Source organism: Oratosquilla oratoria, chromosome 1 (assembly GCF_046742065.1).
Source record: "Oratosquilla oratoria isolate Oo_2021 chromosome 1, ASM4674206v1, whole genome shotgun sequence".
Lineage (NCBI taxonomy): Eukaryota > Metazoa > Arthropoda > Malacostraca > Stomatopoda > Squillidae > Oratosquilla > Oratosquilla oratoria.
The window spans coordinates 129160485-129175560 of NC_134777.1; the positions used below are offsets into that span (position 1 = coordinate 129160485).

The window sequence follows — 15076 nt, forward strand, 5'->3', positions numbered from 1 at the left end:
CTTCTGTTCTTCTTCGTCATCGTCATCATCATCATCATCATCATCACCACCGTCATCATCATTGTCATCATCATCACCGTCATTACCATCATCATCATCCTCATAAACATCATCTCCGTCCTCATCATCATCATCACCGTCGTTCGTCATCATCATCACCGTCATCATCATCATATTCATCATCATCATTATTTACCCCAGGGCGCCTCTTCGCAAGTAATACTTTCACCTTTGTCTTGAGTGTTCGGATGTGCTTGTGTTAAAACATTTTCCATGTAAATCGTTCTCTCTCGCTCTCTCTTTCATACAAAGTGGCAACTGGTGTTTTAAGTTCACTTACTTAGTTCACTTACTTAGTCTTTGGATCACGTGTTGGACTCGTGATCGACAGCTATTTCCCTCCTGGAAGAGAGCTCAGAGCTCGTAGGTCCGATCTATGGGTAATGCTATGACCTTGCACACACACACACCCCCAACTCCCCGCCCACGAGAGTTGGAGTAACACCCCTCAGCGCTGCGATACTGATATTATTTCAGCCCCGGGCGAGGATCGAACCCGGACCTCCGTAGTGGCAGGCCAGAGCTCTAACCACAGCGCCATGAGAGGTGTGTGTGTGTGTGTGTGTGTGTGTGTGTGTGTGTGTATGTGTATATATATATATATATATTCACTAAGAGGGCTATAGCTATTAGCCGAAATATAGAAGATATACTTTCGTCTAAGTTTCCTTTTATTCCGACTGTGGGTTCCTCGTGATTATGATTTTACAAATGTGCCACTACATTTTGTCCAAGTGATATATATGTGTGTGTGTGTATATATATATATATATATATATATATATATATATATATATATATATTATAACTGTGTCACTCGTCTAAGTAGCTCTTATGACTCTTAGCCGTGGTCGGTCTTTTAGAACCTGGAAGACCTCTAGGTTTCTAGGTCACGATTCTACGTCGCGCTTGCCTGCCGAACGCTTTCTAGATTCAGAAAGTTTTAGACTAACAAAAAATGTATGATAGAATCAAACAAAACCACTTTGTGCACAGCTGTATTGGGTCATGGGTCTACAGCAGGTTACAGTGATTAACTGAGTTTCTGTTATTGCACCAGCTGTCAGATGGTGGAGTGGGTCATGAAGATGAGATGTATAGCGGAAGCCTACCTACGGGAAAAAAATACTCCAAAACACAATGCAAGGGCCGCTTGAAAAGCTCCTTATGAATAAAAAAAGACGGTGTTAAAGGTTGTATGTACAGGGGAGGTGGAAACGCACCTACGAAAAGAAAAGGTGACTATAAGGCGGGAAGGTACCTACGAAAAGAAATTTGCCCTCTGTGAGGCGGAAAAGTGCCTACAAAGAAAATTGCCCTGAGATGCTGGTACTTACCTACGGAAAGAAAGTGTCCCTCACAAGCAGAAACTTAAGAGACTTACCTACGAAAAAAAGTTGATCTGGAAGAGGAATCCTACCTGCATATAAAAATATATACCTTATAGAAGCGGAAACTTACCTACGAAAAGAAGACGTACCTTTTGGAAGCTGAAACTTACTTATGAAAAAAATCACCTATGTAGAGCCGTCGGAAACTTACCTACGAAAAGAAGAAGAAGAAGAAGAAAACATCTTCCCTTGCGTGGAGGTGTGCGGAAACTTACCTACGAAAAGAAATTGTACCCGAGGGAGGCGGAAGCTTAGCTACGAAAAAGAATTCTGGCCAAGAGTTCTGCCATCGATCGAGGACGCCAAGCCAGACCCCGCCACTCCGCTTCCTCGCGACAGAACACCGCCCAGACCAGCCTTCAGACCAACTCCCAGACCAGGAACCTGGGGAAACCTACATGCTCACAGACCATCAGACCATGGTCCGTGAACTCCCGGTGACAGTCAAAAGACCAACACGATGATCACCCCGCTTTAGACCAACTTCCAGACCAGGAGCCTGGGGAGACATACATGCTCTCAGACCATCAGACCATGGGCTATGAACTCCCAATGACAGTCAAAAGACCAACACGATGTTGACCCCGCTTTAGACCAACTTCCAGACCAGGAGCCTGGGGAGACCTACATGCTCACAGACCATCAGACCATGGTCCAAGAACTCCCAGTAGACCCAGTGACAGTCAAAAGACCAACACGATGATCACCGCGATTTAGACCAACTTCCAGACCAGAAGCCTGGTGAGACCTACAAGTCCCCAGAAGACCGTGTGGCAGTCAAGAGACCTCCAAATCAGCCTTCAGACCATCTTTCAGACCAGGAGCTTGAAGAGGCTTCCAGGCCCACAGACCATCTGACAAAGGTCTTACAAGTCCCTGGGAGACCATATGACACTCAGAAGATCAAGCCAATGATTAGAATCCCGTGTATGTATGTATGTATGTACATACGTATATGTATATACATTAAAAGGTGTACCTAGCTTGGCTCGATTATCATTAAGCTTTCTGAAACCAGACTTCAGGATATTTCATACATGAAACCGTGAAGCAGCCATGTACAGTACATTTCCATGTTTCATGATACGCACACAGATTTTGAGAATGAAGTTATGTATACTTGATGTCGTACGTACATACATACAAACGTGCTCAAAATCAATGTATTTCTATTTTGGTATGAAGGTTTTTCCCCTGCCCAGGAGAGAGAGAGAGAGAGAGAGGGTGTATCTGTGTGTGTGTGTGTGTGTGTGTGTGTGTGTGTGTGTGTGTAAGCACGAACAAAACATCTTAGCGACAATCAGAATAATAAGAACATAAGAATGAAGAAGACTGCAAGAGCCCATAAGACTTGCACTAGGCCGTTCCATGTCCTATCCACAAGATTATCTCATCTCATAAAACAACCGATAGTTTCAGCGCTCACTACATGATTACTAAGTTTATTCCGTTCGTTAACTACACTCCTGGTAAACCATTTCTTGCCTATTTCCTTCGTAAATACGAAAGGAACTTGGGAAGAAAGGTAAGACGTACTGTATATCTTCTGAAGCCGCCCACACACCTGGAACGTAGACAGGAGAACATGGGGAAAGAAAAAAAGAAAAAAAAGAAAAAAAAGATAAATAAGAAGAAAAATAAGTGTAGGTCATCTTTAGGGTTATTATTCCCGGACTGAGCTTGTGTGTCGTTCGGATTCCTTTGAAAAAACATGACCGATTCCCGTGTGAATGAATGAATGAATGAGTGAATGAATGAATGAATGGTTTCCACAAATATCTAAGATTCGATCGTCTAAAGGTGGCCACACACTAGGCTAGCATGCTACTTGCCTTTGCTATTGAGTTTGAGTAGAAACGACTTCGGTTACAGTTTTCTAGATTTTGGTAAGAACATCTCAATAATGTGTCTAAAATTCGTATCCTAGGTTCAATCTCTCTTAGTTCATCAATCAGCTTCTCATTATATGACGCAAGAAAAGTTATTTGACATTTGGAATTTTGAAAAAACAAAAGATCGTTACCGAGGTAGCAAAAGCAAGTAGCATGCTAACGAAAAATGCTTAGTGTGCCGTCACCTTAAGTCCCAGTACGACCCTGTGACCTTGGAAAATTGATAAGGTGATAATAGGAACTGGTTTATTTATTTATTTATTTTTTCTTATTTATTTTGTTATTCCCGTTTGGGTTCATCATTGAAGTGTCGACTTGGAACTTCTTAGTGATTTGCGCAGAAACGAAACGACGACTCCAACAAATTTTCGTCTCCAAATCTTGAAAAATGCTGCTGTGCACTCGGAACAGTTACACACACACACACACACACACACACACACACACACACACACACACACACACACACACACACACACACACACACACACACACAAATTGTATATAATATATATATATACACACACATATATATATATATATATATATGCACACACACACACACATTGTATATATACATACATGGACACAAACACACACATACACAATACAGACAGACGCCATCTTGGCCATTTTTGCCCGTGTTAGTCATTGGCCGATGGCCGTCAGCAGCGGGGCGGGGGTTATGTGGGGGTTCCCCCAGGGGAGGATTAGGAGTGACAGGAGTGATCTTACTTCTCGGAAGACGCGACGCTGTGACCCTCCAAGTCCCGACCTTCCTCGAGGTCCACCTTTTTACTTACTTTTTTTTTTTTTTTTTTTTTTCTTCTTCTTCTTCTTTTGGACTGCGGAACTTTTGTCATGGAAGGACATTTTCTCCTCCTCCTCCTACTCACTTTCTCTGTTGTTCCTCCTCCTCCTCCTCCTCTTCGTTCTTCTCTTTCTCCTCCTCTTTATCCTCCTTTCCTTTACTCCCCTTTTTTCCTTCTATTCTCTTCTTCCTCCTCTTCCTCCTCTTCCTCCTGCTTCTCCTTCTCAACTCGTCTCCTCTTCTTTCCTTCTCGTCTTCCTCCTGCCCCTTGCACTCCTCTTCTTCCTCCTCTTTCTCCTCTTCCTCGTCCCTCCAGACACCTCCCGTAGCCGGTTCAGTTCCCCTCTCCCTCCTCCCCTCCCCCTGGGGGAAGGGGGGGAGCCTGACTTGTCGCGCACCTGCAGGTTCTCACGAGGGGTCTTTCTCCCCTTCTTCCTCTTCCTCCTCCTCCTCCTCCTCCTCCTCCTCTTCCTCCTCCACTTCATCTTCATCTTCCACTTCCTCCTCATCTTTGCTCGATTTTTACTTATCCTTGTTATCCCAATTCTCTGTTTCACTCTCTTCCTATTCCCCCCACCTCCTCTTTCTCCCTCTTCCTCCTCCCACCTCCCCCTTACCCCCTACTCATCCCTCCTCCCCTCCCACCTCCTCTTTCTCCCTCCCCCTCCCACCTCTTCTTTCTCCCTCCTCTTCTTTTGCCTTTCCCCGTCCTCTTTTCCTGCTCTTCTTCCCCTCTCCTCCATCTTCCCTCTCCTCCTCCTTCCCCCTCCTCCTCCTTCCCCCTCCTCCTCCTTCCCCCTCCTCCTCCTCCTTCCCCCTCCTCCTCCTTCTCCATCCTCATCCTCCTCCCCTCTCCTGCTCTTTCTCTCCCCTCCACTTTGCACCTCCTCTTTCTCCCTCGCCCCCCCTTCCACGTCCTCTTTCCCCTCATTCTCCTCCCTTCTCTTCTTTCCCCTTCCTCCATCTTCTCCTCCATCTCCTCCATCTCCCCTTCCTCCATCATACCCTCCTCCATCTTCCTTCCCGCCTCCGTTTCCCCTCTTCGTCTTCTTTCTTGTAAGTCCTCCCCCTTTCTTCGCCCCGCCCCCTCCTCTTCCTTCGGCCTGCCCCTTCTCTTTTTTCGCTCCGCCCCCTTTCCTTCTCGGCCCCGCCCCCCCCTTCCCCCTTCCACGTGAGCTCATTAAAACCAATACACCGAGTATATTTGTTGGTATGTTTAAGTTGGTATATTTATCCACATACCACTTCCTCCACAACTTTCCTTGTTCTTTTAATTAATTTTGTTTTATTTTTTTATTTATGTTTTGTTTTTCTTCACTCGTGGTGTCTCGTCGATTCATAGTTTGTGTGTGTGTGTGTGTGTATGAGTACATTGTCGTGTGTACGTGTTTCTGTGTGTGTGTGTTTGTGTTCGTGTGTACGTGCATTGTCGTGTACGTGTTTGTGTATGTTTGTACATTGTGTGTGTATGTATGTATCCTTGACCCTTTCCTCGCTGTCGCTTTTAAATCTCTTATATTATCTTTAACCTTCTTTAACGAAGGAGATTATATGCAAATTAATAAAAATCGCTTGGCGGCAGCATGAATGAAAGATTACGTCATTTCTTGACACAGGGGAGGTTACCTTAACCCCCTTCTCGCCCCTCCCCCCGGGGGAAGTAGCTACCCCGGGGGGAGATATATCCACGTAAATAATTATTACTTTTGGGGGGGCTTATGGGGGAATTGGAAGTTACTTTTTTTTTGGGGGGGAGATTGGGGGATGGGGGGATTTTGCAGCTGCCACGTGATCTTTGCAGCTGATTTAGCAGCTTGACCGCGTCAGCTGGCTGTCAACACAACCAGCTGCAATGCGAAGCAATATAAGCTTCTTTTGACGGATCAGCGGGGTGGGAGAATGGAAAGATGGTTGGCAGACGCATACGAGTACACACACACACACACACACACACACACACACACACACACACACACACACACACACACATACGTACACACAGGCACACAAACACACACATACGTACACACAGGCACACACACACACACACATACACGCACACACACACAGACACGCAGGCATACACACACGTATACACACACACACACACGCACGTACACACAGACACACACGTACACACAGACACACACGTATACACACACACACACACACACAGACTTACAGGCATACACACACACACACACACACACGCACATATACACGTACACACACAAACACACAGAGGATTGGAGTGACAGGACCACCGCTCTGTCCTCTCGGGGACGATGCAGCCTCTGTGCCAAAAGACGTTTGTGAGGCGGCACACCCACCGAGTGCCACTCGAGCCGTTCCTCCACGTTCCCTGGGGAGGGGAAGGAGGTGCACCTTCTGGCCATGTCCCTCCAGGCTTACCTTCGAACTCTTACCTTCAGGTCCTTATATTCGAGCTCTTACCTTCGCTCTCTTCCCTTCCAACTCTTCCCTTCGAGCTCTTACTCTCGCTCTCTTCCCCTCGCTCTCATCCCCTTGCTCTCTTACTTTCGTTCTCTTCCCCTCTCTTTTCCCTTCGCTCTCTTCCCCTGTCTCTTTCCTTCTCTCTCTTCCCTTCGCTCTCTTCCCTTCGAGTTCTTACCCTCGCTCTCTTCCCTTCGCTCTCTTCCCCTGTCTCTTCCCTTCGCTCTCTTCCCTTCGAGCTCTTACCCTCGCTCTCTTCCCCTTGCTCTCTTCCCTTCGCTCTCTTCTTCGCTCTCTTCTTCGCTCTCTTCCCCTGTCTCTTTCCTTCGCTCTCTTTCCTTGTGTCTTCCCTTCGCTTTCTTCCCTTCGCTCTCTTCCCTTCGAGCTCTTAGCCTCGCTCGCTTCCTTTCTCTCTTTCGCTCTCCCCTTCGCTCTCACTCTACCGGACGGTCCGGGCCGCTTACCCATGGCCGGACAGGACTATGAGGAGCCACATACGCCAGGAGGCGCTGAGTAGCTTGGGCAGAAACTGTCACCTTTGCCCTATGTGTTTTAAGGGACAGTTGGGGAAGGTAACTAACAGTCACTGCTGGGAATTGGAGAGGAGTGCGGGATGCGAACCCACAACGGAGCCAATACGGGAACAGCACGCTTCCGATGACGCTACCAGCGCGAGGCAAAAGAAGAAGAAGAAGAAGAATCTTGTTTCCCCGCTTCTCCCCTCCTCTCTATCATCCTCCCCCCTCGTCTCCCCTCTTTTTCCCTCCTCTCTATCATCCCTCCCCTCTTCTCCCCTCTTTTTCCCTCCTTATCTTCCTCCTCCACTCCATCCCCCTTCCTCCATACCCCCTATTCCATCTCACCCTCCTCCTTTTCTCTTGCCTGTGCCCCTCCATCCCTCCAACCCCCTCCATCCCTCCCTCCCTCCACTTCCCCTCTACATTCCTCCTTCCTCTCCCCTCCACCTTTCCTCCTTCTCACCCCTTCCCTCCATCCTCCTTACCTTGAGCCCTTGCCCCATCCCTCCCACTCCTTCTCCCCTCTTCCACCTCCCCCTCCTCTCTCTCTCTCTCTCTCTCTCTCTCTCTCTCTCTCTCTCTCTCTCTCTCTCTCTCTCTCTTTTCCTTCGGCTTCCTCTTTCCTTCCCTCACTCCCTCCCTCCCACCCTCTTTCCTTCCCTTCTTCTCTTCCTCCCTCTCCCCCTCCCTACTTCTCCACTACCCCTTCCCCCCTTGTCCCCCTCCCTTCCCTCCCACCCCTCCCTCCCTCCCTATCTCCCACTATGTCACCCTCCTTCCCTCCCTCCCTTTCTCTACCCCTCTTTCCCTTCCTCTCCTTTCCTTCCTTCTCCTTCCCTTCCTTCCCTCTCCTCACCTTCCTTCCCCTTCCCTTCCCTCCCATTCCCTCCCCTTACCTTCCTATCCTTCTCCCCCGTCTCTCCCTCCCCTTCCCTCCCTCCCTCCCTGCCTCCCTCCCCCATACTCCCTCCCCTTCCCTCCCTTCCTCCCTCCCCCTTACTCCCTCCCCTTCCCTCCCTCCCCCCTTCCCCCCTCCCCCTTCCCTCCCTCCCTACCTCCCACCGCGCCTCCGTTGTTGGCTCTGCTAACGAGCGGCGTCCGGTCAGTTCACCGGAAGGCGGAGACCGGGAATGGAAGGGGGGGAGGGAAGGGGAGAAGAGGAGGGGGAAGGGGGGGAGAGGCACTGTCAATGAAGCAATGCAATTGTGTAATTGTGTTCAACATTGTGCAACCGCCCGCGCCCCCTCTTGTGAAATTGCATTGGACCGAGCGGGACCCACATTCGCTTCCCAATAAGGGGGGGAGAGGGGGGAAGGGGGAGTAGTGTTTTGTGTTTTGACCTTGGTAGCTCCTGATCATGCAGAACGCGGTTTTCTCCCGGTCAAATAAAGTCGTCTATCGTTTAGCCAGAATGAAATCGTTAAAGGAGGTCGACTTGGCTGCCGTGACGTCACCAGAAGTTATTATTATTATTATTATCATTATCATTATCATCATCATCATATTTATTTTCTTTATTTTCTAGGTTGATTGTCGCTTCTTTCGTAGAGGGGTGATGAAAATTATTTATTATCATTGTTATCATTATTATTTATATTATTATTATTATTATTATTATTATTATTATTTTGTGAGAATTGCCAATCGTAAAAGTGTCGCCCAACTGACACTAAAATCGCCTTATGTTAACCTGAAATACATAGTGTGTGTGTGTGTGTGCGTGTGTGTGTGTGTGTGTGTGTGTGTGCGTGCGTGCGTGTGTGTCTTAGTGCAGGTGTGCACCTACATTAAGGCAATGCGGGTGCGTGCATTTAATTCGATTCTTGTGTGTGTGTGTGTGTGTGTGTGTGTGTGTGCACGCACGCTTGTGTGTGTGTGTGTGTGCGTGCACGGACGCTTGTGTGTGTGTGAGAGAGAGAGAGAGGGGGGGAGAAAGGATGTTCATGGGTAAAATGATAACACAAAAGATTGTGTCATTGGCGAGTTGCGAGTGAGAGTGAGTGAGTGAGTGAGTGAGTGAGTGAGCCCCATTAAGTGGCAAGCCAGCCTGCCGGAGAGCAATAGAAAATAATGAGCGGTTCCGACGCTCTTTAATCCCCTCCTCCCCTCCCCCCTCCCCTTCCTCCCTCCTCCCTCCCCCTCCCCTCCCCCCGATCTTATGCAACCCACCCACCCACACACCCCCGGCTGCTTTGGCCTCCATGGAGGGCAGGGGCCGAGCTTGTGGAGGGAAGGGGGAGGAGGAGGAGGGAAGGAGGGAGAAGGGGAAAGAAGGAGGGAGGGTGGAGGAGGAGGTGAAGGAAGGAGGGAGGGTGGAGGAGGAGGTGAAGGAAGGAGGGAGGGTGGAGGAGGAGGTGAATGAAGGAGGGAGGGTGGAGGTGGAGGGGAGGGAGGGTGGAGGTGGAGGGGAGGGAGGGTGGAGGTGGAGGGGAGGGAAGGAGGGAGGAAGGAAGAGGAGAGGAAGGAGGGAGGGAGGAAGGAGAAAGGAGGATGAGGAGGGGAAGGAAGGAGACAGGGAGGGAGGAGACGGAGGAGAAGGAGGAGGAGGAAGAGGAGGAGACCAGTAGGAGGAATGGTGATAGAATTAGGAAGGGTATTAAGAGGAAGAGGGTGATAGGGAATGAGTGATAGGATTAGGAAGAGGAAAAAAAGAGTATTAAGAAGAGGAGGGGAAAGAGGAGGATTATGAGGAAAAGGAATAGGAATAGGAGAGCTATTAGGAGGAGGAGGAAGAAGAGGAGGAGGAGGAGGAAGTGTTGAAATAACCCATGAGCCTAATGGTGGTCTATGTGACTGTGGCCCAATCTTGGGGCTCGCAAACGGGCGAGACCCCAACTCGAGAAAAAAGCTCTCTTAGAAATCTCTCTTTCTCTCTCTCTCTCTCGCTCTCGCTCTCTTTTTAATGAAATATTCCTTTCGAGAAAAGGCAAAAAAAAAAAAGGTAATTAATCCTGCTATTTGTAATTTTCCCTTTTATTTGTTGATTGATTTAATTAGCTGTAGTTAGTGACTTGTGGGTTGGTGACTTAGAAGGTATCTTTGGGACGGTGAAATGAGGAGCGTGGAGGGGAGGTGGGAGGGAGGGAAGGGAGTGGATGGAGGGAGGGAGGGATGAAAGGGAGTGGAGGGATGGATGTAAGGGACTGGAGGGAGTTGAGGGAGGGATGGAGGGGAGGAGGGAGGTATTGAAGGGAGTGGAGGTTAGGTGCGGTGAAGGGAGGGAAGGGAGGAGAAGGAGTGGAGTGAGGGTGGGTGGGATGGAGGGAAGGTGGGAGGGAGTGGAGGGAGGGATGGAAGGGAGTGGAGGGAGGGAATGGAGGCCCGTACGTGCCTGTGGCCACGCGGTCCACGTGCTGTGATGTGGGGCGCCATTATATAGTTTGCTTGCTTGACCGCTCGTTTGTTTCTTTGTTTTATTGATTGATTTTGTAGTCATTTATTTGTTTACTTCTACGTTTTAATTATTTTATTTATTTTATTTATTTATTTTATTTATTTATTTTTATTTAGTTTATTCGTTTTATTTTTATTTCTTATATTCTTATTTTTTTATTTTATTTGTTTATTTATTTATTTTTATTTTATTTTATTTTATTTATTTACTTTTTGGTCAAGTTCGGGTCAATGGGTGTACGAATTGGACAAAGTTGGAGTTTTGGGGGCTTAAGAAGGAGTTAGGGGGGCTTATTTGTGGAGATCCGGTCGGTGTGCGTGTGGGGGGGTTAGCGTTTGGGGGACTTTTAGAAAAGTTGTGGGGGTTTATGGGGATTGGGGGCTTAAGAGATATTGGGGTCTTGGGAGCTTATGGGGAGGTTGGAGATTTATTGAGATGGGGCTTATGTGGGGGTTGGGGGGGTTATGTTGGGGTTGGGGGCTTATGTGGGAGGTTTGAGGTTTATTTCTGTGTTGGGGGCTTATGTGGAAGTTTGGGGGGTTATTTCTGTGGGGGGCTTATTTGTGGGGCTTATGTGGAAGATTGGGGGTTATTTCTGTGGGGGGCTTATTTGTGGGTTGGGAGGTTTATGGGAGTTGAACCTTATGGGGAGTTGGGGGTTTATAGGAGTTGGTGGGCTTATGTGGGGGGTTGGGGGTTAACCCCCCTAAAGATGGTTGCGGTCTAGCCACCGCAGCCTACATCCGCAGATTAGCAACTCGTGTGTTTGTGTGTGTGTGTGTGTGTTTATTAACTTAGTTGTATTCTACGGGAAGGGGAGCTATGCTCGTGTTGTCCCGTCTTTGTATCTCGCAACATCTATTATGTGGGTATATGTGGGTGAAAATAATAATAATAATAATACAGGGTAATAATAATAATAATAATGATAATAGTAATTAAAATAATAATAATAAAATAATGATGAAAACAATATTAGTTACAGTCTGGTGACTGCCACTTACCCTGGCAGTCTGAGCACACAAGGCAAAGGTGGCGACTTGAGACAGAGCCAGGTGTCTCCTGGCATGGACTCCCTTAAGTTCTAGGTGGTTAGTACATTAGAGACGAGTGACACCCCTACGGACCAGAGTTACGTCCCTCCGTTTTGCTACCCAAGGATAGAAGCGCTGGATGTGTCCGAGGCCATGGATTGTTCCCTGTGTTTAGAGAGAGAGAGAGAGGGAGGGGAGAGAGAGAGAGTGAGAGAGAAGGAGGGGAGAGAGTGAGAGAGAAGGAGGGGAGAGAGTGAGAGGGAAGGAGGGGAGAGAGAGAGAGAGAGGGTGGGGTGGGGAAGAGACCTTTTTACGGTAAGTCGTTTGACGAAGTTTATTTCCTCGGATGTGGACAGTTGATGTGCTTTATCCGGGGACGAGCGGACCAAATGGGCGTAAGAATGCACACACACACACACACACACACACACACACACACACACACACACACACACACACACACGATCATATACGAACTCTGAGCGCTCTTCCGGGAGGGAAATAGTTGTCGATCACGAATCCAACACGTGATCCAAGACCATCGTGAGTCACACACACTCACTTTTGTCTAGTCCTTATATTACCTCGAATTGCACATTGCCAATGTATTACTGTAGTTAACGCAATAAACCTATTATTATTATGCATTTTTAGAAGCTCCGCCATGGGATACGAACCCTGACCCGTGCGTCGAAAATCATCAGGCCAAGACGTTAGCGACCATGCTACATGATGATGGTTCAAAAGGACTGTACTAGTCCCCGACCACGCTTCACGTAACATTGGAAGATCTAATCTCAATTTCATCTAATCCCGTATTAGGCGCGCCTTCCGACAAGTTGTGTATGTTTCTTAAGACAGATTGAACATTTTTAGAAGCTCCGCCATGGGATACGAACCCTGACCCGTGCGTCGAAAATCATCAGGCCAAGACGTTAGCGACCATGCTACATGGTGATGGTTCAAAAGGACTGTACTAGTCTTATTATTATATTTTATTTATTTACACGCGCGCGCGCACACACACACACACACACACACACACACACACACACACACACACACACACAGATTAAGAGAGCCCAACATCAGCTCCTTAGGGCGTGCTGGTGATGGTGCAGGTTAGAGTGATTAGCTATACCTGGACATTGGCGAGTGGTGTGTTTGCGTGCAGGAGTTGATCATTTTTTTGGAACTCGCTGTGCGATATTTTGATGTGTAGAACTGTGTGTGTGCTAAGGGGATGGTGGTTCGAACCCTGCCACCGACGAAGTTGAACCAAGGGCATGGTTCATTAAATTCCACGCTACAAAGTCCTCTGTGAGGGGCACCGTCCCAGCCTCCTGATAGGGGGGAGTTTGTGACATTAAACCATATCATTATTATTATTATTGTTATTGTTATTGTTATTGTTGTTACGTAGGATTTGAAATCTTGTCACGTTTTATATTAAATGGCGACATTATATTTTTGGTTTTAAAGTTGACCTGAATAGAATCATGTGCTTTGCCTAAGATAAGGTCAGGAGGACCACTCCCTACTCCTCCTCCTCCTCCTCCTCCTCCTCCTCCTCCTCCTTACCTTTCCCCTCTTCTCTTCCCACTCCTCCCTCTGTTCCAGCCTCCTCTCCCTCTTGTCTCATCTATTCCCTTTCCCTTCCCAAAATCCTCCCCCAACGCCTTCCTCTTCCTCCTCCTCCTTTTCCTCCTTCCTCTTCCTTTTACTTCCCCTTCCTCCCTCTCCTTCCTCTTCTTCTTCCTCCTCCTTCTCCCTCCTCCTCATTCTCCCTCCTCCTCCTTCATCCTCTTCCTCCGCCTTCTTCTTCCTCCTTCTCCTTCCTCCTTCTTCTCTTCTCCTTTCTTTTCCTTCTTCTCCTTCCTCATCCTTATCCTTCCTCCTCGTTCTCCTTCTTCCTCCCCCTTCCTCCTCCAATGATTTGACGGCGGAGGAAAAAGTTCTGGAGGTGGACGGTACCGCCGACGAATCGTAGGTTGGAGGAAAAATAGCCCAGTGTGATAACCCCCTTAACCCTCCCCCTAAACTCTCCCCCTAAGCCCTCCCCCTAAACCCTCCCCCTTAAACCCTCCCCCCTAACCCCCACCTCCCTAAACCCCTACCCCTTAAACCCTCCACCCCCTAAACCCTCCACCCCCTAAACCCTCCACCCCCTAAACCCTCCACTCCCTAAACCCTCTACCCTCTAAACCCTCCACCCCCTAAACCTTTCACCCCCTAAACCCTCCACCCCCTAAACCCCTACCCACAAAACCCTCCCCCTAAACCCCATCCCCTAAACCCCCACCCCCTAAACCCTCCACCCCCTAAACCCTCCACCCCCTAAACCCTCCACCCCTAAACCCTCCACCCCCTAAACCCTCCACCCCCTAAACCCTCTACCCCCTAAACCCTCAACCCTCTAAACCCTCAACCCTCTAAACCCTCCACCCCCTAAACCTTTCACCCCCTAAACCCTCCACCCCCTAAACCCTCCACCCCCTAAACCCCTACCCACAAAACCCTCCCCCTAAACCCCCATCCCCTAAACCCCCACCCCCTAAACCCTCCACCCCCTAAACCCTCCACCCCCTAAACCCTCCACCCCCTAAACCCTCCACCCCCTAAACCCTCCACCCCTTAAACCCTTCCCCCTAAAGACCCACTCATCCTGGGAATTGTCTACTGACGACAACGTTCTCTCTCTCTCCTTCAGGATCATCCACGAATCTGGATTCACGAACGAAGACTTCAAACAGTACCGGCCGGTCGTCTACTCCAACACAATCCAGTCCCTGGTGGCCATCCTCCGCGCTATGCCCAACCTCGGAATCTCCTTCGGTAACAACGAGAGAGAGGTAAGGAATGAGGTCGTTAGCCTCCTTCGTCAGGGGATGGGGGTCGTTGTCACCTTCGTCAGGAGGGTCTTCGTCTTCTTCGTCAGGAAGGTCTTCGTCTTCTTCGTCAGGGGGGTCGTCCCTTCTTCAGGAGGGGGTTGTCCCTTCGTCAGGGGGGGGGGTCGTCCCTTGTTCAGGAGGAGTTTGTCCCTTCGTCAGGAAGGTCGTCGTCCCTTCTTCAGGAGGAGGTCGTCCCTTCTTCAGGAGGGTCGTCCCTCCGTCAGTAGGTCGTCCCTGTAACCCTCTCGGGTTCCTGTGATCTGAATTAAATCCCCTGACGTTAACCAGAATAGAGTCGTTAAAGTTTCACAATTCAGTGACGGAATTGTATAACTTTCTTCTGGTTCAAATCTCCTCAACGCCTAAGCCAGGATAAAGGTCGTGAAATGTGTCACTGGTTTGAAGGTGTAAAGGTTATCGTGATCTGTCACCGGTTCGGCGGGAGTAGACTCCGAGGCGGAATTCCCGTATTTGGCAAGACAGGGCTGCCAACTGTTCGGATGTAGAACGATGGAGTGGACGCCGTAACTTTTTTTCTTTCTGATATTTACATTTTATCTAGTGTTTATGTTTTTATTTGATGTAGTATTTATCTGTTTATCATTTTTTGTTTTTTTATTTATTGATCTAT

General features: G+C 48.5%; 1 protein-coding gene across 7 annotated transcripts in view; it reads left to right on the forward strand.

Moving 5' to 3' along the window:
- The window catches only part of Galphao (G protein alpha o subunit), a 264299-nt gene that overhangs the window by 180293 nt on the left and 68930 nt on the right, over positions 1–15076 (forward strand). For all 7 annotated transcript variants that reach the window (XM_076187683.1, XM_076187677.1, XM_076187712.1 and 4 more), the window contains one exon: positions 14265–14406. In XM_076187683.1, coding sequence (XP_076043798.1) covers positions 14265–14406 — 142 coding nt within the window. The remainder of the gene's footprint in view (positions 1–14264; positions 14407–15076) is intronic.